Source organism: Antedon bifida, chromosome 10 (assembly GCF_963402885.1).
Source record: "Antedon bifida chromosome 10, ecAntBifi1.1, whole genome shotgun sequence".
NCBI classification, from domain to species: Eukaryota; Metazoa; Echinodermata; class Crinoidea; order Comatulida; family Antedonidae; genus Antedon; species Antedon bifida.
The window spans coordinates 8,987,515-9,010,938 of record NC_136235.1 but is presented as its reverse complement, the minus strand read 5'-3'; the positions used below and the strand labels follow the sequence as shown (position 1 = coordinate 9,010,938).

Sequence of the window (23,424 nt, the reverse complement as noted above, 5' to 3'; positions counted from 1 at the left end):
ATCTGCATATCAGAGGCCTTGGGTCAGTGGGTGCAAAGATAATTTTTATTGGGTTACTAATCTATGACCTTAGCCTCACCATGGTTGGGGCTAATTTTGAAAAATAGATAGAAAGATAGATAGATACAAGTACTGTAGCTCTCTTCGATGGGGGATCGAACCCCCACTGGCCCCACCACTGAGTAACTGTGTGATATTTAAAAATTCATTTACTTCCATATCATTCATATAAAAAAGCTCTTTTAGGTGAATGTTAATGAGGAGCTTCCTATTTGTTTAGCAGAAATTTTGCAGCAAAGAACTAAACATTTGCTTTGCATTTTGCTTTTTCTTTTGTTATAGCATATTCAAAAGATCCAGAGAATGGAGAGAGGAGTCCTCTTGACACCCCTCCGGATGATTACCTACCCCCAATGATACATCAAGGTAATGAATAATACATATATATGCAGAGACATAGTTTACACTGTGATAGGTGCTGCCAGAGTAGAGTTGTGTTTCACAAAAGCAAATTTTCAAATGTTATCAATGCCCTTCCCCAGCCCCTTGACAATAACTATTTTATCAAAATATTTTTTTTTTTGCTGCTTTAAGTAAAAAAAATATTTGAATGTAAATTTACAAAACTACGAAAGCTCGCTTCGCCCACAGATGGTTCGCATTTTCCTATCTCCTCCTAAGATAATTGTTTTTAATAGATGAAAACCTGTTTGTTTGTATTAATTATAATAATTACAAAAAAAACGTTGTAGTGGTGTATCGTTACATGTACATGTACTATTTCAATCGGACATTTGGGTCACTCAAGGGGTTCTCCCGAACATACAGATTTCTTCCTGGGACTGAACAAAACGTTCTAAAAGAGAATTCCCCCATTGTATATTAACAATGAACTATGTGTCAAAAGTATCCATTGCCCAATCGTCGATTCCCAATTGTGTGTACGCTACAGTACTCACCACGCGTTAACATAGGGAAAAACTGTAGATGAAAAATGTAATCAGTGTTGTAGATTCTACAAAACTGAGAACTTTTCACATATAGATCTGTGTATAATTGATAACAAGTTACAATATCGGAAACAATTTCGTGACCCATCAATTTTTTTGTTTTGGTCGCGACGCGTTTGCCTGGCGGTGTACTTTGTACGAATCGTTGTAGTGCGGTATTCGCGTCAATACCATCTAGTATAGCCTAATTAGACCATTTCAACTTGAAATGACATCATACGAGCACGTTGAATTAGACAATTTGCATGCAATTTAGTTTAAAAATTACAAAATATTGTCGAAATCATGTCTATTTTGAATATTATAGCTCCTCGGGATCACTGTGACCCACAATTTTTTTTAACTTATAATGCAAGTAGATAAGTTTTAGATATCAATTCATGCAAACATTGTTACCATCTAGGGGTCCCCACAGACACCTTGATCTTTGACCCTGACCCTTCAAAATTTAACCACAATTATATGATGAGTCATTGATCATTGTGGCTAAGTTTGGTGAGAATCGGATAAAAACTGTGGTCTCTAGGCAGTAAAATAGTTTTTTGTTAGTTGTGACCTTGACCTATGACCTTTTCCCTTCAAATTCGAACTCGTCCGAGCTTTTGCGGCATAGATCATTGTGTCCAAATTTGGTGAGAATCGGATAAAAACTGTGGCCTCCAGGCTGTTCACAGACACACACACAAACACAAACACACACACAAACATAGACTTGCCCCAAGTCTGTATTTATTGTCTTTTTTTTTATTTATTTGTTTTTATTTCGACCGCGATTTTTGTCTGAAAATACAGACTTGTGAAACACGTATAGAAATCGATTTGCAGACCGCAAACATCCGATAAGAATGACGTAGGTTATCATACCGTATTTGGCTATATGGGGCGGGCGGTATGTAAATATGGATTTCGAATCAACCAATGATCATTTTGTTTCAAAATGAAAAAGATCGAGTACGTACGTACAGTGCTGAATGTACGATCGAGACTGAACAATCTGTTGAAATATAAAATCGTGTTGCCAAGTTGTTTTTGTTTAGTCCTGGCCTAGGCCTCCTTCGTAGGGCTACTCAACTCGTACGTGTGACCTGCCAAATAAAACGCCAATAACCACACAGAACAGGACAGGGTCTGGGTGGGAATTAAATCAAATTTTCTCCGCATAATAACTGATCCATTCAAACTTTGATTTGGCGGAGAAGCTAGCCTATCATATCAAGACGAGTTTTCATGTTCTTGGGAAAAATCTCATCAAATGTTTACCAGACTACTAGGCATATAAAATCATTTCTAGCCTTCAGAAACTTTCATCAATGTACCCAACCAAGTACACATTGTCTAAACCCTAAACGTAACACATAGCGCATGCGCATCGTCTTAGATGTTGAGTCTTTGAAAGTCTGAAATATGAATATTAAAACGACGTATGAGTGAGTAGCCAATGGCATGCGGCTGAAACTAGTCAACTGGATAATTTATGCACCAAGAATTCTTGGTGTCAAACCACGTGACTTATGCGTGTTTCCCCAGACGGAGTATCCAAACTAAAGTAATACACGTATGAAACGCCATATGTGCAAAAATATTTATATTATTACAAAACTCCGTCTGGAGCCCAGACTAACACAAACATACAGGGGTGAAAACATAACCTCCTTGGCGGAGGTAATAAAAAACATAAAATTCCTCATCTGTGAAAGAGAACAATTTCTGAAATACTTTCAATTTCCTGAAAAACTATTTGAACAGCTTTATTGTTATTGTTTTTAAATTGTTTGAATTATCAAAACTAGATGGTACGCTCTCTTCGCTCACGTACCATCTAGGTCGTGCCACAGATGGTTCTAGAATACACAGTAATTTCAGCGTAAAATGGTGATTTCAAATGTACGTACCGCAGAACTATAATACATTGTCGTTTACAGAAATGAATAAATAAACACTATGATTTATGTAGTCAAATAAAATAGCACCCTGGGAATTAGGCCTACTTCTGAAAGAGAAACCAAATTTTTGATTTGGACTAATTTTTGTTTTTATTGACTTAAACAAATCCCATATGTATTTTGCATGTAACATTAGGGTGGGATGGGGAAGAGGATAAGTACAAAGAGGGAACATTTTTTAATATATTCTTTATCCACTCAGTATCGAAATATTTGTTCATGTTTTTAGGACTATAATAATATACCACTAAATAAAGTAAAACAACGATTTAATACTTTGTTAAAACTGTCACTGTCATAGTCTGTTGAAATAGTAAAGTACATGTAAATATACACCACTACAACGTTTATATTTTTTGTAATTATTAATTAATTATTATTTTGTAATCTTCACATTTAGTGTTAAATATTATACAAATAATGAATGTTTATGAGTATAATGGTACAATGGCATGAGGTGAATGATGAAAGGTTATATTAATAATAATATATAAATAACCTTTCATCATTCACCAAATGCGATTATTTGTACCATTACACGAATATAAAACATTCATTATTTGTTTTATATAACATCTAAATAGATTCCTGTTATTTGAATCAAATAAAATGTAGGCCTAGCCAAGGCCTACATTTGATTCACATTGATTAAAAAAATAATAATTGGTTTTTAATAATTATATTAAATATTATTATTTATATGAACGCACCTACTGTAGTGTTAATTATGTCAACAAACGACCAAACAATCCTAGACTAAAACGCCTAGGCCTAGCCTAATACTAACGTCTAGGCATACTAGGCCTACAGTAGCTAGGAGCTGAGACAGCAATACAAAACTTTGACAGGCAACTGGAACTCATCTATGCTAGGCTAATTTGTTTTTCCAACGATTCCACGTCTTGTAGAGATGTTCCCATCAATTAACTCCTAAAAATGATCGAAAGATAATTTAAATGCCTTTTTGATCTAAATCAGTACAAAATATCTCTCCAAATATCTCTCCAAAAATGTACTTCTTTCTCGAAACCAGTCATAACAATAACATTCGCGACAAAAGTACAAAATAGGTGGCGCTGTTTTATTTCAAAAGCAACAGTATAAAAAAAATACTTTCCAAACACGAAAAGATATTGTTTTTAGTACACGAAAAAACATGACAGGAAGTTACTTAGGTGTTATATAAAAAGAAATATACTAGCCATTAAAATAATTTAAATATTAATTCCATTTTTAAAGTTACAAAAAACATCATTCTTTCATTGCATATTTATAAAATAAATATTAAAATTATCTCCCTGAAAAATTATTTGTTGACTTTCATATTTCCTTTATTTCTAATCTTAACATCCGTAGTCAGTTTACTTATGCTCTTTATCTTGGTAATACTGTAGATTCAAGCAGATAACATTTAGATATAGGAAGTGAAAATGTTGATGAACAGTTTAAAAATAATCTCCAAATATTTTGCAATTTAGAACCAAAAATGATATATAAATATTGAAATTAATAAATATTTAAATAATTCTTATGACAATTGCTTAAATATAAAAAACTAATTTGCATACTTATTGATACTTGTAGATTAATATTTGTGTTTGCTTTTTTTTTCAGCAACAGGTCAACCAGAATTCCAAGTAAGTTAAATTCATTCTGATTTTGGACATTAAAAAAAAGAACATTTCATCTTTCATTTAATGAAATTGTTTGTACCATTGCACAATATAAAACATTCATTATTTGTTTTATAACACACCTACATTGAACGAGAGAAAGTAGCGCTCCAATTTTGGATGCAGAGTAGCAATTTTAGATGGTGTGACTACAGAATTTTCAAACACGTAGTCAACAGCCTAGCATTGTGGCGCATGTTCTGCTTGCTTTCTAACAAGAATGAAACGCATATAAAAATTGCGAGATTTTGAGATTGCACTCTCAATAACTTAAGAGTTCAATAGAATATTTATTGAATATCACAATCCTCCAATCAAATGATAAGAATCTATTCTATTGTACCCACGGTGGGCTTATACAGTCAAAGTATTGTATTTGTTTAATTTTTAATTAATACATTGTAATACTTTATTATTATTATGGTATCTATTTCTAGATAAGATTCTGTTATTTACTATTTATGTTCTTTTTTCTCTTTATAGAATAGAGGAAGTCCTCAACATGTAAGCTATTATAATGTACCAGGTAAGTATTATAGCAATTAAGTTTTATACTAGATGAATTTCCTAATAAATACATTTCTTCCATAGTGCAAGCATGTACGTACTGTGTTCAATGATAATAAGAATAATAGGAATATGAACAATGTAATGTGTACTATACTGTTTCTAATCTATGTAGTAATAGTAAATACATAAAATTATGACTATTCGCAACCTAGATTAGATGTACATGTATATAATTGTTACTTTATTATTGTAATAATTCTTGTCGTTATTTGTTTGTTTATGTATACACATCATACATATCTTTTTAGATCAAAATTTCTGTATTTCTTTGTATTTTATGAAGACTAAAGTAGTGATATCTTGCATTGTGTATGTGCAGTATTCTATGCACTATGCCACAAAATACACATGCATAAATACATACACATCGAATAATAATCAAAACAATTTATTTTATTATTTTATGTATTTAAGGCACATGTGGCACATATCTGTTTTACCAATAGTAAACTAATCACTGTACTATCTGTGTGTGCTGATACAGGGGCTATTTTGTGAACCACTTCACTGGGGTAACCCCCTACTCGGCTTGAAAAACTGTATACACTGGACCTACAGTTAATAGTCTTTATCCGAGAAGACTTGTCTTTATCCGTGGATTGTCCTTGAACCCATGCTGATGTTGTTGGCTCGGTAAACATTCAATGTTTTTTTTTATAGAAACACATTTTGACGATGTTCCTAATGATCCTCCTCCACCAACTCCAAAGAGGAGACAAACAGTGTCAGATACTGTAAGAAGACCACCAGGTAACAATCACCATCATAGTTGATTCATCCCTTTAATTTGTGATCTTTATCAGCAAATTATATTTCATTCATAGTTTGAACAATCTATAATTAATTTAAAATATCATGTGTATTGATTAATAATCATGAATTTATATTAATTTTCTTACTTCTGGTAGTACAGTATTACATAACTGTAATCTATTTTGAAAACATTTTGTTTTATTCTTCAACACTATCCAAAATTTGTAAATATTTTGCTGTATATTACCGTATTTATTTTGGCAATTATGTGGTCATTAGAGAGTCCAAGTTAGTTTTACAAAGTGTCAACTGTTGCACTACTAGATACTATTTGTACATTTAAAGCCGATTTACACAAACGAGCGGTAACGGTAAGAAGAAAACAAAAACATAGAATATGTTATTCCTTATGATCATTTGAACAGAATGCAGAGAGTACAGGCAGTTGAGCGGAAATCCGCTCAGGATAGAAACAGATTCTATTTTGCCAAAATATTGCGCGGTAATGTTGGATTCTGGGCAATCAACAACATGATTGATGTGACGTCATCTATCAACAACTGTTTTGCATGCATCCATCAAGACAATATGTCAATAATATGACTCGTGTCGTAGTAGGCCTAGTCCAGTTTCAGAACTTGTTATCATTCAGAAATACAGACAACTATACAACGTTGGTTGGTTGTATAAAAAGTGTAAAGAAAAGATACATTTGGGAATTTATTAGGCAAAAAGTGACGATGACTGGTATACTGGACATCTAAAACCAGGCCTAGCTGCTCTAGGTCTACCGACAGTCAGCCATCAAATGTCTAGTCCAGGCCAGTAGTGCAACATGCATACAGCCCCAAGGACTACAAACACCTACTTTCTACCACACCACTCAAGAATTCTGTATGAATGAGACTAGTGATGTGGTTTTTCGTCCACCGTTACCGCTCGTCTGTTTAAATTGTCCTTTAGTACTTGATTATTTTCTTTTCTGATCAATTATAATGTACTTTACCTGATAGAATTACCTCCATCCAGACGTCGACAGTCAGAACCAATTGTTAAATCAACATCCTGTATGTAAAACAAATTGATAACATTCACCACTTTGTTACACTAAAGCACCACTTTGTTTATATCTATTTTACTAATACAGGTTTAAAGAAAGCAAAATAACAGAATGTAAAAAAAAGTGTTTTTCTCTAATTTGATTGAAATATTTCAGAAATAATTATTATTAAATGCATGACTAGTTTATAATAATTAAATGGTAATAGTGTACATAATAGGAATTTAACTATTTAAATTAATTCTCAAAATTCTGTGTTATAATTCACATGTGCAACATCTGTTAGAGGGTGATCCTCCTTAACCACTTTACAAAGAAGCAATGCCTTCCACTAGAAGACTACAAAACTCCATCCAAGTCCAAGGGAAGCACTAGACCATTCCTTTCAAGGTGACTATATCAAAGGAGCTTAGGTTGATCAAGTTTTTTTATTATGATCCATACTCTATCTACTAAAGTCATTTTAAAATAGTAGTACTTAGGCCTACTTTTTGACACGAAATATTTGAGGCAAAGATGCCATGGCTCATCTGCAAGAGAACCATGGACAAAGCCTATTAGTTAATAATATTATTTGTTATCTTACTACTACTAGATAGAGGCCCACACTACAAAAACAAATCAACAATCCCTTCCCACGTGTGCTCCAAATGTGTGTTTGGCAATTCACGCATTAGTGCACCTCATTAGTATACTTATATCACCTCATTAGTATACTTATATCACGATGTTAAATTCTATGTGAACGCTCTTCCTGCTAATGTGATAATCAATATCATGATAAAATCTTATGTGAATGTGGCTACTGATGTTTACTGGTTCACTACTTACTAAACATTTCTTAGCTGTTTCATTTTCAGATTATATAGTAATACCCTATTCATACGTGTCATCAGTGGTGGTTGTGATTTTATTGACTATTACACAACTGATTTATGTTGCATTTTGAACACAAATATTATATAGTTTAAAGTAATGTACCTTAGCCAATCAGTGGCTGTGAAATGTGCTGTGGTTCCGATCCGACACTGGCAAATCAAATCAAAGTCAATGTTTCGTAAGATTTGATTTGCCGGCACAAACAGGTGTTGAGACCCTTAAAACAGCAATTGTTATACCGAATCGTACAGTGTGAATGGGTGTTAAAAATTGCTACACGTCTGAATAGGGTATTTGTATACATATATATATGGAAATGCATAATTTTAACATAATCATGATTGAAGTGTGAGCTTGTCTAGGTTTATAAATCTTATGAAAATCGATAGACATGTAAAACATTATTTAATTATCTGTACAGTCTTATGTAAAAATATATATATATATATATGTATAAACCTAAATTCATCCTACTTTACATTCTAACAGCTGGTAAATAATTTGAAAAGTGGTTTTTAACTAATATTTTATATAGAAAATTTACTAATATCATCATCGGTGACGTAATGGCTATGAGTGCTCACTGGCTAAACACAGGGGCCCCAGAGCATATGAGCAGCCCCAATGCAACTACCCAGAGAAGGAGCTCTTAGGAGTGCATTACACCACCGATCATCACGGATAACCACTTTACCTCACTTCTAATTTATAGTTAGATACTCTAAAGCTACAAAGGATATTGATATTTATTTATTTCTTTTCAATTGTGTTGTAAAAATGTTTTTTTTCCACAGAATGTGCTGTTTTTTTAGATAAGTCTATAGAATACGACTTAATTGGTTATTAATGGTTTTCATGAGTATTCAAGTGTTACTGCAGTATTAGGCTTTAAATACTGCGGTTTTTGTGTAAGCATTCTGTCAACACGATTTTGTTTAAAGTAGCCTTTTAGGGTAAGGTACCATGTGATAATATGTGTGCATATGATGCTAAGCAAGGTGTTATACAGTAAAATGTAGGTTCCAGTAAATGAACCATTTTATTTTTTTGTGTGCAGCTGCTATTACCAGTTTAACCCGAAGTGCCACACGGCCAACCACCTCACATCAGACATTAAGACCTGCAGGTTCGTTAGCGCATGGCAATTCTTGGCATGGGCAACAGGCACCTATCACTGTCGATAGTTCTACACTGCATGATCTTAATCGTATGTCGATATCAGACTCCAACAGAGGAACAACAGTTAACAATGTGGGTGCAACGTCGCCCAATAACAGTAACGATGATAATATGTCTACATATCTGGAAGTGAGTTGGGTAATTTGTTACTGCTCATGCGCAGCAGAAAAGAAAAGAAATTACAGGCTGAGCTTTAGCAAATTCTGATCATATTGACAGTTATGCATTGTGGATGCATTCATTTAAATAGCAAAAGATTCATTTCATATTAACGTACAGTTCCAGTATTTTGGCACTAGCAGTAAATTATTTGACTGTCATCAGTATAATAGAAAGCTTTAGATTTAACTCAGTTTGACATGCCCAAATATGGTAGTAATATGACATTATCATTTCCATATATGGGCATATAAACATGCGCATTTGAACCATTTTTTATGAGAAAAATTGAAAGCTCCCTAAATGGTGTGATCCTCTCAGCCATTTTAGAAATTGAATCGATAAATTAAAACTAAACTTTACTAGAAAAATCTAAATCCACAATGTATATCTATCTATTGTGAATCCTTAAACTTCCTAAATAACAAACTGATGTTACAAACTAACACTGCATTTTGCTGCCTAAGATTAGCAAACTCAAAAGCATGCTGTAGCAGTTAATACTAATATTCTTAATTTTAATGCTTAAAATATTAAATTTATTGAACGGTACTGTAGATTACAAATGCTCAATATTTAAATTTAATATAACAGTAAAAGTTATTCAAAATGTGTTTGACATTATCTAGTGAATAGTGTCATTTTCCTCATGAAAATACATCAAACAAGAATTGGTTAAAATCTAACACAATTTAATCAAAGTATAGGCTTGTTTATTATATGAATTAATTTTCATTTCACTTCATTTATTCATCTAAAGAGAAAATTTAAAATATTACAAATATAGAACACAACAAAAAGCTAAAAGGTTGTTCGTGGTTGATGATCTAAAAAACTTACTAAAACAACCATAAAGTCCCATTCCCTACGTTTTTAGATCTAATTAAAGATCACAAACTACATTTAATGTAAAAATAATTACTAATAATTTTAGCGGCCCACTATAAATCCCAACATGCATTGCGCACGGTTTGATATTTTCATTTTTCTTCTGTACTTCACCCACTTTTCACGATCGATCGTAAGGCCAAAACAAATGGAAGACTCCTAACTTTTCAGCAAAAATACCGGGTTTCCCCCAATTTGTATCAACGGATTTTGGCAAAAACAGAAAGACAATTTTTTTTTTAATGCAGCAACTATACAACATTTTGAGCATTATTAACTTTCAAAGCGTGCACATGCAAAAAATGTTCAAAATTTTGCTGATGATACAGGAAGATAACCCTTGACATGAAGCATATGTGTGTCCAAGTTTCATTTGAAAAAGGCTGAATTTATAGTCAATTTAAGAATTTCATAAAATCGTGCATAGTTACGCTACTCGACCAAAGTCTGTTGCACAACTACATATATACATGCATCTGCTGGCGAAGTTACAACATAACTGCTATTGCCGTTTTCGAGATCAAATTATTTGGTTTAACCATGGAGGTATACCTCCATGGTTTAACACAAGTAGGTAAATTTATGGGCCCTATTAAACTTAAAACCTTAAGATATAGTATTGCAATACTATACAATACTGTACCTATTAACCACTTTTGGTCGCCATTTGAATTTCTTACTGTGAGTGTTGGTACTGTTAGATATAATATAAACATATATACAAATAAATTGTATTACTGTGAGTGTGGGAGGTCCTACTGTTAGATACTGTTACATAATATACAAATAAACTATATTACTGACAGTTGCTTCTTGACGTTTGTGTAAAGGCCAAATGAAGAAGTTTATTTTACTATTACTATTAATTTACTGTACTTTGTTTATTGTGTGGCTCTAGGAAGCCAAGTTAGCTCATTTTTCTACTTGAGTGACTCCTTGCTGTTACTAATCTTAAATTAGGCATCCGAAAATAGTAACCCACCCCCGACTTTTCCGGTCAGCAACTCATAGCAAAATAATAAAACAGTTTTGGTTTAACTCTAACTTTATTTTATAAACTCAAAAACACTCAATCCTCCCCACTCCCCAGATCAACATGCATGATCTCCTTATTTTCAAAATATGGCTGCATCATAGGTTTTTGTGACTCTAATAGTAACCCCCATGGGTTACTATTAGAGTAGTGGGTTATTATTATAGATTGACTTATAAGGTGGGTTACTATTAGAATGGGGTTACTATTAGAGTGTGGGTTACTATTAGAAGATTTACGGTATACTAATTATTATATTATTATAAGAATTGTTTCATTCATTGCCAAGAAATATGTTTGTATAAACCAACCGAAAGTGTGAACCAACTTTATATACCATCGATTAAAAATTCTAGAAGTAACATGTGATTTACTGAATTTATATATAGATTAGATGTCGTAGCACAATAAGGTCAATTCGGTTATGATGCAATTATTTATAATTCCTTTGTAACGATAAACAGGAGAACCAGTGAACAACAAACCTTTTGTTTGATTTGATCTATAACTTTTATTATTTGCGAGTCTTATATTAACCAGTTTAAATTTGATAAACATAAGTTATATTATATTTTTAAAAATTTATCTCTGTTAAAGTATATGAAAGTATATACCTGTATTATTTCACCATGGTTGCTTCTTATTGGTCAATTTTAATGAGTGAAACTAATAATTAAAAGCTATCTTTTGACAACTTCTCAATTCTTATTTTTTAAATTTTCAGCTTCTGTAGAAAATCTTTAGAAGCTTTTTAGTGATTAACTAGTGTCTAGAATTTTTCTAATATTAAGCAAAAAATTACAATTCTTTTCTATATTAAATTCTATATATATATTTTTTCTATATAATAAAAATTAGTATCGCTTTATACTGTATACCATAAATAGAAAAGGATAAAGTATTTCATTTATGTAAATGTCAAATAATATTTCAACTATTATCTCTCTTTGCTTCCACAAAAATAGACTTGCAGAGTGAATGCGATATATATTAATTAATTAAATTTAATTTAATAAAAGTGAAGGTAATTACCGGTTGATGCTGGAGGTGAACACTATAAGTTATATTGATAAAATTGTGTTAGGCTGGTTATTTAGGGCATGTGAAAGGTTGCCAACTAAATTATTAATTTATTAAATGTGAATTTATTTATAGGCACGCTACCATACAAGTTTTGTTGCTTATAAGGACTATAAGAAGCAGTAACAACAGCAGTGACAGGTTTATATGTAGTATAGGGTAGTTTAATGTGTATATATTTGTGCTAAGTCTATCTCAATTTTTTTTCTACACAGTGACTTTTTAACAGATATTTATTTAATTGTTTTTCTGGTAAACATCTAAATCCTTTTTCTGAATTTTTCTTCCTTGTAGTAATGTTTATATTATTTGTGGTAGCTTCACATACTTCATATATATTCAATTTATATTGGCTAATAATCAATAAAACTTAATACTTATAATATATAATATTAATAATTCGTGAATTATGAACAATTAATTCAGTAAATTATTACATATATAACAGGCTATAAACAGTGTAGATGATAAGTTAAGAAATTAAACACAAACAATTAACTATAATAAGATAATATATTTTTATGCAAAGAAATTATATATGGTACATTAATAACAATACTAAATTTGAAATTTCATCAATATAACTAAGAGTCTAGTAAAATCTATTAAAATATATACTTTCACAATGGTGGCTTATGATTGGTCAAAAGTGAATTTCTATCCTGCTTTATACTGATTCAATAGAGTGGGTAAAAATGTGTAAGTAAACGTGTGTAATAGTGGATTTGAGTAAAGTGTTGAGAGAGTCATATGTTGCCATAGCATTTGAGTATGAAGTAAAGTTCATATTATAACATGCATTATTATATAGGTCATATTGCTACTAATCTACAGTGCAAATACCACTAATATTAATGCTTTTTTCACTATAATGTGTATGTAAGTCAAGTTATATAATAAAGGGATGTATATAACTCAATTTTAATTCCAAGTTATGATTTCCTAAAGAAAGATTAATGTACAGGAGATTCCCTGGAGGGGTATTTGATGATATGTTTCCTTGGAGGGGTATTTGATGATATGTTTCCCTGGAGGGGTATTTGATGATATGTTTCCCTGGAGGGGTATTTGGTAATATGTTTCCCTGGAGGGGTATTTGGTAATATGTTTCCCTGGAGGGGTATTTGATGATATGTTTCCCTGGAGGTGTATTTGATGATATTTTTCCCTGGAGAGGTATTTGATGATATTTTTCCCTGGAGGGGTATTTGATGATATGTTTCCTGGAGGGGTATTTGATGATATTTTTTCCTGATACGTTTCCTTTTTTATAGTTTTTATGTATATAACTCAATTTTAATTCCAAGTTATGATTTCCTAAAGAAAGATTAATGTACAGGAGATTCCCTGGAGGGGTATTTGATGATATGTTTCCTTGGAGGGGTATTTGATGATATGTTTCCCTGGAGGGGTATTTGATGATATGTTTCCCTGGAGGGGTATTTGGTAATATGTTTCCCTGGAGGGGTATTTGGTAATATGTTTCCCTGGAGGGGTATTTGATGATATGTTTCCCTGGAGGTGTATTTGATGATATTTTTTCCTGGAGAGGTATTTGATGATATTTTTCCCTGGAGGGGTATTTGATGATATGTTTCCTGGAGGGGTATTTGATGATATTTTTTCCTGATACGTTTCCTTTTTTATAGTTTTTAGAGTTAGTAGTAGTTTAATTAGTTCTACACCTCATTATAATGGTATATTAATGTTCAGGCAAGATGTTTACTCATATATTAACAGCAATAATAAAGTTTTCCACTATATAGCTAATGTATATGCAGTTAATGAAATGCTTGCTAAAAGTGTACAGTAAACTCTCTGAAAACCACTGAAAGCCTTCAGTCAACGCACAACTTCTGATTTTTTCCTGTCTGCTTTTTATGAGGAATAGTGAAAATACAATCTCTCTAGTTTTACTCTTTGAAAAGGAGAGATTGTGAGAATTTATTTTGAGAACTGAAGTATATACTGGTTTTGTTAGAGTTTTCTGTGGATCTTATTAAATGGGCTTATATAGGCACCTACAAATAACATTTCAGATTTTTTTTCGAAATTTGGTTATTAATATTGAAGAATTGAATTGAATTAAATTGTGTTTATTATGATATTCTGTCTTGTTTTAGATGTTGACTCCGAGCTCTCACAGATTTTAAAGAAGTTCAACATAAAAACGACATGAAGAGAGGATAAAGCTTCACATGGCACTGCCTATCAACATATATATGTGAGCTCATTTTATTCAATGAAGATGGAAGATTAAAATATTAAATATATATACTATATATACTATATATATCAACTACAAATAAGTAAAAATGAGAATTGAGTATGAACCATGTATTTGTTATGTAATCATCATAATTTGCAGTCATTTATTGATGTTGCCATCATTCACAGCCCAGCTCAAAGTTGTCATCCCAGTTACTATATAAATTGTTTTGTGCTGTACCCGATTTGAAAAGATGGAATCAACACAACTGTATGTTACACATGCATTTACCCTGTATGATATACATGAACTGAATATACTGTATTACCATACAAGGACCAAACCATTCTGTAAATAGTGGTTTGTAAAATAATGAGAGCATATACTTGATTCACCCAATGTTTTCTATCTAAGCATGGCATAGCCATCAGTAAAAAAAGTAAATTTTAAATGAATTAAAGCACTTTGGGTCATCTGTAAGATTATTTGAGGAAAAAATTAATGGTAATGGATTTGACTAGGCTGCAAGGACCAAACCATTCTGTAAATATTAATTAGGATTAAAACACACTCGTGGAAATGTGTGTGTACTGTATATATATATATATATAATATAGAATGTGTGTGGCTGTGCGAGGTCAAATGGGGTGTAAACATTAACATTTCAATTGCATTTAATTAAAGTAATTAACATGAATATTTTAATTTATATAATTGATTGATATAATTGTTTGGGGTTGTAAAAGTAATTTTCAAAAATAATTAATGAGAAGTTGTTTGTACCAAGTGATCTTTTATTGCGTGATCTATGCTACATTGAAATTGATATAGAATTTTGGAAAAACGGAATGTACTTCCAAACAAGATAGCGATAATTAAAGTGTGAAATTGTGATTCTAAAATCAAGTAGTTTTAACACAAATAATATACTCTTGGATTATATTTTGTGAGTAGTTTGACACATTTAAAATGAACTTGCAAATAATTGTGTAAATATAGCTACATAATGAGCATGAGTTTGTGAGTAGTACTTGACCCATATGTTTCATGTCATCTGCTTGCTCTTCTTTCTTTTATTTTACGTCACTTTCATGGGATGTTTCAATTATTCAATTTAACATTTCAATTTAAAATATATTTTTGAAAGCATATCCTGGGGGTGAGATAGTAAATATGAAAGTAGATCTGCGTTTAAAATAGCTTTGACAATTTGTCAGATCATATGAATATTATTCATAGATACTTCGGAGACAATATAAAGAACGTTTTTTAGCAAAGCGCTAATGTGACCCGAAAAAAGAATAGTGCACTAAATATTCAAAGATAGGTGCTGAGCCACTGAATCTAAAAATTGTCTTTAAAATCTGCTTGAATTTAAAAGGAAAAATATGTAAATTATTCTAGGTACACAGTTTAATAGATGAATTTAATATTTGATTTTCAATATCAATGTAGGATTGTTTATTACCATTATTATTTAGTTAGAAATTACGATTAAAATGTTGAATGGAAATAAATGTGATATACTGTAACTAAGCTAGTGGTGTTCCCTTGATACTTTCTCTGTCATATGATGTCCACACAGGAGTGTAAATATGTACCTGATAGGATATGACTGATTTGGAAGTGGTTAGACTTGAGTTTTGAATAAGAAAATAACAATTAGTACTTAAATTATTGATACATATCGAAACTAGTTTTGGAACACCTTGTAACGCTTCAATATGTTTATGTTTTGGCCAACTTAATAGTTTTGCATTCCAATACAGTATATAATTTGAATATGTTCAACAAATTGAGTATAAATGTGTTTTTTCATGTAGATAACTTTATTATTTCTTCCATATTTGATTTTATTTTTGTACTGTACTTGGAAAGCTTTAAGTGGTCAATTTACCAAATGCTGTCATACTTTTAGCCATACTTTCTTATCTACTTCCTCAACTGGTTGAGAATTATAAGCATCATGATTTTATTTTTGTTAATTAAAATGGCTTAGGGTATGATTGCATTTTGACCTGTCATTTGTGATCCTAGAGGGTGATATAACCATTATTTATGCATACTTATAATATTTTTTACGATAATTGTAAACTGTTTATAAAATAAAATACTTGCCAATATGTATGTATTATTAATTAATATTGTAACAATAATCTTATTTTTTAATTTTTCAAGCAATTTGTAAAATTTAATTGTAAATATTGTTGTTGAAAATGAATGTTATTAAAACGATTCTAAGCATTTTAGGCCATTACTGTACGTTTGTATATTTAAAAATTACTTAATAATGTGACTTAATTAGTCTAATTAAAGCTAATGAAATGAATACTAATATGTAAATATGTTTTAGTAGATTACAATTATATAATTATTACTTGGATATAAACAAAATGCAAATTTAAAACAAATATTTCCCATCATCAATGGGATATAATTGTTATATAAATGATGGAGATGGATGGATTTGTTTTTTAATTTAACCCACAAAAAACTCAATTTTGTGTCATCTCTCTCACACATTTTGAAGTTTTCATATAAAAATTTAAGAATGGGAAATTGAAGACTTGATAATTAAAAATAAATGATGTGTGGTGTTTAAGTTATATCTGGTCAATTAGTGTTTAAGCTATATCTGTATTTTCAAATAAACAAGACAAAAACCAGACAAAAGCTCATTTGAAAGTTTCTTTGTGTCTTAGCGGTAGAAATAAATAGCTGAATTTTTCAGGATAGGTCCCTAATGTCTGAAACAACATACTAAAAGTCCCCAGGTTTCCCCAGTCTGCTTCAACCCAATTGAGCCATTTTTCAAAATTGCGCCCATCTTAACATTATTAACCAGTAGGTGTAAGTAAACAATTTTGGTGTCGGAATACTCCGAAGACCCATATTTATATTCACCGTAATAGAAAAGTTTAACAAAAAATGAACAGAAATGCCTTTGACCATAAATTTGGATTATCTCAATATTTCATTGGCCGTAGAGATTTCAAATTTGTCCTAAATTATTCAGAATGCCCACTCTAATGAAATAAAAAAAAATTTCCATTACAGTGAATATAAATATGGGTCTTCCAAGTCTTTTGACACCAAAATTGTTTACTTCCAGTAGGTGTACTGGTTGTCAAAATATAGTAAATATTGTTAAGATGGCAGCCATTTTGAAAAATAGCCCAATCGGATTGAAGCAGACCGGGGAAACCCGGGGACTTTTAGTATGTTGTTCCAGACAACCTCGGGGACCTATCCTGAAAAATTCAGCTTTATTTATTTCTAGCTTTGGCCTTTTTTTTGTCTAATACTCTTGGACTAAAAGCCTCAATTCATATTCATCCTTTATATAAGTACAAATATTTTTGCTGGATGGCTACTTAGAAAGTGCAAAATGTTTTTTATTATCAAGAATCAAATGAATTCAATTATTGGGACCAATTTCATAACATTGAGTACTTTGCGAGGCACATATATACGTTTAAAAATATTGAGATGTAAAAATGATAAACAAAACTAGATTTAAACTTGTCACTTTGACGAGTTAGTTATTTGCATGACAAGGTAATTGAGTGAGGTAATTTCTCGCATAATCGCAATCAAAAACGGTACCCCACGTTGGTTTACCAGGCACATATATATGTTTAAAAATGTTGAGACGTAAAAATGATCGTCACTTATTATTTATTCTTAATTCCAATATTTGTTTTTCTACTGCTTGGAGTCACTTAAAGACACACTGCCATCATACAACAAAGAAACTGAAAAAGAACTAAGCATAGCAATTTTTTTTGTTTCAATGATGCAGTGTGTCTTTAATTCTTTAAACTCTTTGTTAAATCAGACTGCCTGTGACGTAATGTGATGTAATTTGCTATATTTTTCAACCATCATTTAAACTTATTTTAATTTTAATTTTAACCGGTGGCCATGACTTAAAGTTTGTTTAACAAACTTATTTTGGCCGCCATCCACTCACCACCTTATCCTAATTTTGTTATTTCAGTTATCGAATACTATATTATTTATCATGTGATTGTATTTATTTGTGTGTGGAAAACCAATAAAACAAACAAACAAACAAACAAACAAACGCCACGAGGCCGTACGTGAGATAATTTCTCGCATGATCGCAATCAAAAACGGTACTGGGTTTGGTCTACTCCCAAAAGTCATCCATTCATAAAAGCACTGATGAATAAAGTCTATCCGTGGTGACTAATAGAGTGTGGTCCCAGGACATGACTATAATTCGGCTTTAGTTGATAGAAGATTGAAATGTTTTGTTAGAGATAGAGTATACGATATTTGATTGTATTAGTGTAAATAGTTTGTTAAATAGTTGGATGTAATGGTCTTGTTCATGTATTAGATTAAAATAAATAAATAAACAATGATATGTTAGTATAAAAATTAACATTATAAAAAGTTTATATAAAGAAGATTCCAGAATATACAATACTAAGTATCCTAAGTTTAAATTTATACATTTTAGGCGATCTTGTCGAAGGTCAAGCGCCTACAGCCTGCCACGTTTCAATATTCAATGTCCTGAAAAATGTATAATATTAATATTAGTCTCAAATAATTTCACATAATGCAATATTTATTTTCTGATATTCAGTTACATACTGTATATGTAACTTTCATTGTCAGCACATACAAACATGTAATAGAAAATAACAACCCTTTCATCCAAAACTATACTTTTATTTTGTACCTAATCTAATCTAACACATGATTTGATTATTTATTAAATAAATTAAATATAAAATAAAAAGTTGCATATTAATTTGCATACCATTATATTTCAGAGCGTCCTATTTAAATTAAGTAACTGGATAGACGAAACTTAATGATTTATCACTCTACTGGAATTTCAGGGTACTTGGTTCAATAATAACAAAGCTGGTTGAAATTAAATTTGCTCAAATGTATGAGAGATAAATTTGTATTACTTTAAAACAGATCAGACAGCTAATATGAGCCCGGTTTGTTGAGTGTTTTGACGTGCACATTTTAAATTTTTAAATTTATTTTCCTTTATTGTTGAGTGTATGTGCAAGTTTTCAACCACGAAATATGAGCCCATATTCCGGGGGAGCTAGCTAGAGCGATTTCAACACCATTGGAGGAAAGTGACAATTATTCTGATGTGTGGTTTGAACAATATACACTCCTTACACCTATATATTTATAGATATTTCCTGTATTCTGTGAACAAGCAGGGTGTAACTAAAAATATTCACGTTAGCTTTAGCTAATATATAATCCATTTTCTTTGGTTCACAAATAACTTGTTGACACAATTATAAAGCTGTTCAAATTGTATAGAGCTTGAATGTAACCGTTTGGTTAGACTGTCCAGTATTTTCTTCTTTTTTTTAAAGATTTTACGCCATGTGGATTCATTCACATATTATTATTATTTTAAAGAGGTTTACTTGAACAAAACAAAAATACAGCCAGTTCTTGTGCCCCATCATTCTCAGTATAATTTTTTGGAAAAAACAAAGATGAACTTTTTTGGATGCAGGGCATGATAACCATAAAATTTATTTCACATGGCCTAAAGCAAGTTTTTAAATTTCAGCTGGTAATATAGACCAAAATGTTGCAATGTTATATATAATGATGATGACATTTCTTTATTAAATAAATCAATGTTAACTTTTTGGTTAAACCAGTTGACAAGTACTTACTTGCTACGTTTCAGCTACTTTCAGTAGCCTTGATCACGCAAATGACGTTGACATGATGTTCTGTCATTCGTCATAGTTCGGTGACTTGCGCCATCTTTCGTCTGATGTTCAGCTTTCTGCTGGTGTCCCCCTTTGGATGCTCGGGTGTCCCTTTTTATTAAGTCATCATAGATGTGGCTCAGTTCATGTCCTCCCTGGTCTCTGTTGATGTTCATATTTGTTTTTCTTATCCAAATGGCTTCTTTTATTTTTCTTGATAAGTAGTGTTGTTCTTTGTCTAATATTTTTGTATTTTCAAAATCCGGTATGTGATTTTCTATGGTGGCGTGATCTGTGATTGCTGATTTGTGTAGAATTTTAGATTGTGAGTGGCGAGCGCTCCTGGTTCTTGTCCCTACCGTATTTTTTTCCACGTCTGTTTTGTGTTCTATTATTCTTGTTTTTAATGCTCTGCCTGTTTCCCCTATGTATACCTTCTTGCAGTTGTGGCAACCTACTTGGTAGACTATACCACACTGTTGATCTTTGTCAATCTTGTCTTTAGGATGAACGAGACTTTCTCTTAATTTGTTTTTGGGAGTGATATATGTATTTATATTGTGCTGTTTCAATGTTCTTCTTAGCCTTTGAGTCATCCCTTCGACATACGGTAAACCAATGTTGACTCTGGATTTTTCTTTATCTGTTGTTATTTCTTTGTCTTTGTTTGCTTTTCTATGTTCCCTTTTGTCTTTAACTCTTTTAAAACATTTCTTTGGTGTTGAAACATACGTAATTATCAGAATGTACAAACAAAATGATATATAAACTTTTGTTATCTGCTTATATATTTCGTACTGAGTTGTTGATTGAACTAAATTAAACTATTTTAATTTCATTCATCGTTTTCATTTAACTTATTTAAACATTTTAAGGTTGGTTCTCACTAGGATGCAATGATGTAGGCAAATGAATTGACAAATCACAGTGACAGTTCAGATGATCCATTGGGTCATGATTGGTCAAATTACTTTGCTAAGTTGGGCTTGCATCCTTGCACTGCATCTAAATGGGAACTAAGCTTTAAAGCCATAATACATGTTGGTCCAAAAATATCTTGTGTGTCCTATTTTCTACTACAAATCAACACAAAATTTGTGTTTTACGATAGAAATTACCACATGTTTACAATGCTGTTATGATTTTTTTTTAAATCTAAATAATGTTCACTTATAGCCAAATTTGGAAAAAGGCATCACTACCATACAAGTATAAAACAGAAGCATTTTTCAAAAATTGCACATTACTCTTAATTTTGTATTGAATTAGATGTAAATTTAGACGTAATTCGCTGCAAAATGATGCTGCTAAGATGATATAGAAATGCTTATACTCCAAAGTAATATCGAAGTGGCGGTGCAGGTAGGTCTTCATCGGCATCTTCGTCTAGAGGTTCAAATCCAATAACCAAGTCAAAATATGCATCATCACTCGAAGGCTTCAGCAAGCTTATCATTCTGGGAAAAAATGATAGTTTGTTAGATAATAATCAATATTTGTGCTTAGATCATATTGATTTTAATTCATTTTATTTGTGAAAAGAAAAAAAACTTACGTTTGAGTTAGTCTCTTATTGTGTCCTGGCATGATAGGTACATATACCATGCGTACTCCATGTACCATCATTGACAATTCAAGATCATACTTAGTCTATAAAAAAATAAATGAATAATAATGTAACCAAACAGATATGATTCAACAAAGAACATTTTAAAATGCAAATACTTCTTGTATGTTCAAATGAGTTAAGTCCAGGGATCAATGTATTTAGCTAGTGTAAAATGCCTGGCTTAAAAAAAAGCCAAAGATAAAAAGAGATATACATGCAATTAAAAAAAAATTGCACATGTCATATAAAATTGAAGATGGAAAGTCACACACAGGGGGACAGTTTGGAAATAGAAAGCTAGGAAATAAATACTATATAGTTCCTCCGCAATGTCTTTCTCTGCCTTAAGTTGTGGTAATATACTAATTTGAATGGGAGGAGTAAATATAATAAAAGCACACTCTTCCCTGATATTTTTTTTTTTAAATCATGATTATTTGATATTTTATTGCTTTTTGTTTTTAAATATGCTCAGAAATAGTGATGTGTGCGTCACATTTACCTATAGATAAAATTAAAAAGTGGACATAAATCGAATGAAAAATACATTGTTGCGGAAACACGACCTAAATCTTACAAATGACCTCATATTGCTCACACATTGTTAATTGTTTTCCTTAATTGTTGTGGTAATATACATGGTAAGTTTACCCATTTGGATTCGTTTAGTTTGTGTTTTATTCATTCACATTTTTTTATTTCAATGGTTTTGTATTTTGCAATTTTTTGTGGGAGCTTTGTTATCTTGTGGTCTAGTTTTTGTTTTGTTGCTATATAAGTTATTTTATTTACACATTTCGCGAATTCGAACACGACTGGATTTGATGTATTATTGATGTAGCCACACGCTTTAATCACTGATAGTGATTTCCAAAAAGTATCACGTTTCAGAGATACGTATTTGTGGATCTGGCTATTGCAGTACACAATTGAGGAGGTTGCGAAGTTGATACGTTATGTCAAGTTACTGTTATCCTTAAAAATCAAGTGATATAGCCTACAGTATGTGTGCAGCCCATCAAGAAACATTAGTGTGGCAAATGTGAGAATGTACAATTTATTAAAAAACACCAATTATTATCAACAATTATAATATAACTGTAGTAACCTTAAAATGATTAGTTAAATCTTTTAAAGTATAATCCTTGTGTCCTTTAACTGTCCATCTGTCCCAGATTGTGTAAGACATGCCAGGTTTTATTTGTGTTTCCATAGGCCGACCAGGCTCAGAGAACATGATTAAAGGCAGGCCTAGATTCATAAAACAGTTCTTGTAGTGCTCAACAGGAGCTTCCTTCACAACTTTTACAAGTTCAAGTGTAGCCTAAACAGAATAAAATAGTAACACGTATAGTAATAGTACTTTTTTGGCAACTATTTGAATACATCTAAATGGAAACTTCAGACATATGGCCATCGTGCATTTTCCTGTGCAGCACCATTTTGTGGAATAAACTGCCAATCGACATAAAGACATCTGAAAACATCAACACTTTCAAAACATGACTAAAAACCCATTTTTACACAGAGGCATTTCCTGCTTAACTTTGTCAAGCGCCTTTGAACATTATTATGGATACTGGCGCTATATAAATCTGATTGATTGATTGATTGATTGACATCTTCAAAGAATTTTATTTGAAT

The 23,424-nt window shown here is 31.5% G+C and overlaps 3 protein-coding genes across 11 annotated transcripts in view; 1 reads left to right on the top strand and 2 right to left on the bottom strand.

Annotated features, from left to right (window-relative positions):
• The window catches only part of LOC144853814 (signal-transducing adaptor protein 1-like), a 45,887-nt gene extending 28,789 nt beyond the window's left edge, over window positions 1-17,098 (top strand). For 3 of the 9 annotated variants that reach the window (XM_078711657.1, XM_078711656.1, XM_078711654.1), the window contains 8 exons: window positions 343-426; window positions 4,568-4,590; window positions 5,110-5,152; window positions 5,857-5,946; window positions 6,963-7,016; window positions 8,946-9,196; window positions 12,303-12,368; window positions 14,351-17,098. In XM_078711657.1, the coding sequence (XP_078567783.1) occupies window positions 343-426; window positions 4,568-4,590; window positions 5,110-5,152; window positions 5,857-5,946; window positions 6,963-7,016; window positions 8,946-9,196; window positions 12,303-12,353 (596 nt within the window). In that variant the 3' untranslated portion in view covers window positions 12,354-12,368; window positions 14,351-17,098. The remainder of the gene's footprint in view (window positions 1-342; window positions 427-4,567; window positions 4,591-5,109; window positions 5,153-5,856; window positions 5,947-6,962; window positions 7,017-8,945; window positions 9,197-12,302; window positions 12,369-14,350) is intronic. The other 6 variants (XM_078711658.1, XM_078711659.1, XM_078711655.1 and 3 more) reach the window with 6 other exon arrangements.
• LOC144853804 (peroxisomal carnitine O-octanoyltransferase-like) overlaps window positions 1-23,424 on the bottom strand; it is a 159,707-nt gene that overhangs the window by 135,680 nt on the left and 603 nt on the right. The gene's annotated exons all lie outside the window — the stretch shown is intronic.
• Window positions 19,124-23,424, bottom strand: part of LOC144853796 (ubiquitin-like modifier-activating enzyme 6) — a 68,054-nt gene continuing 63,753 nt past the window's right edge. The window contains exons 26-28 of the mRNA XM_078711631.1: window positions 22,889-23,104; window positions 21,727-21,821; window positions 19,124-21,628 (exon numbers count right to left, since the gene is read on the bottom strand). Coding sequence (XP_078567757.1) covers window positions 21,499-21,628; window positions 21,727-21,821; window positions 22,889-23,104 — 441 coding nt within the window. The 3' untranslated portion in view covers window positions 19,124-21,498. The remainder of the gene's footprint in view (window positions 21,629-21,726; window positions 21,822-22,888; window positions 23,105-23,424) is intronic.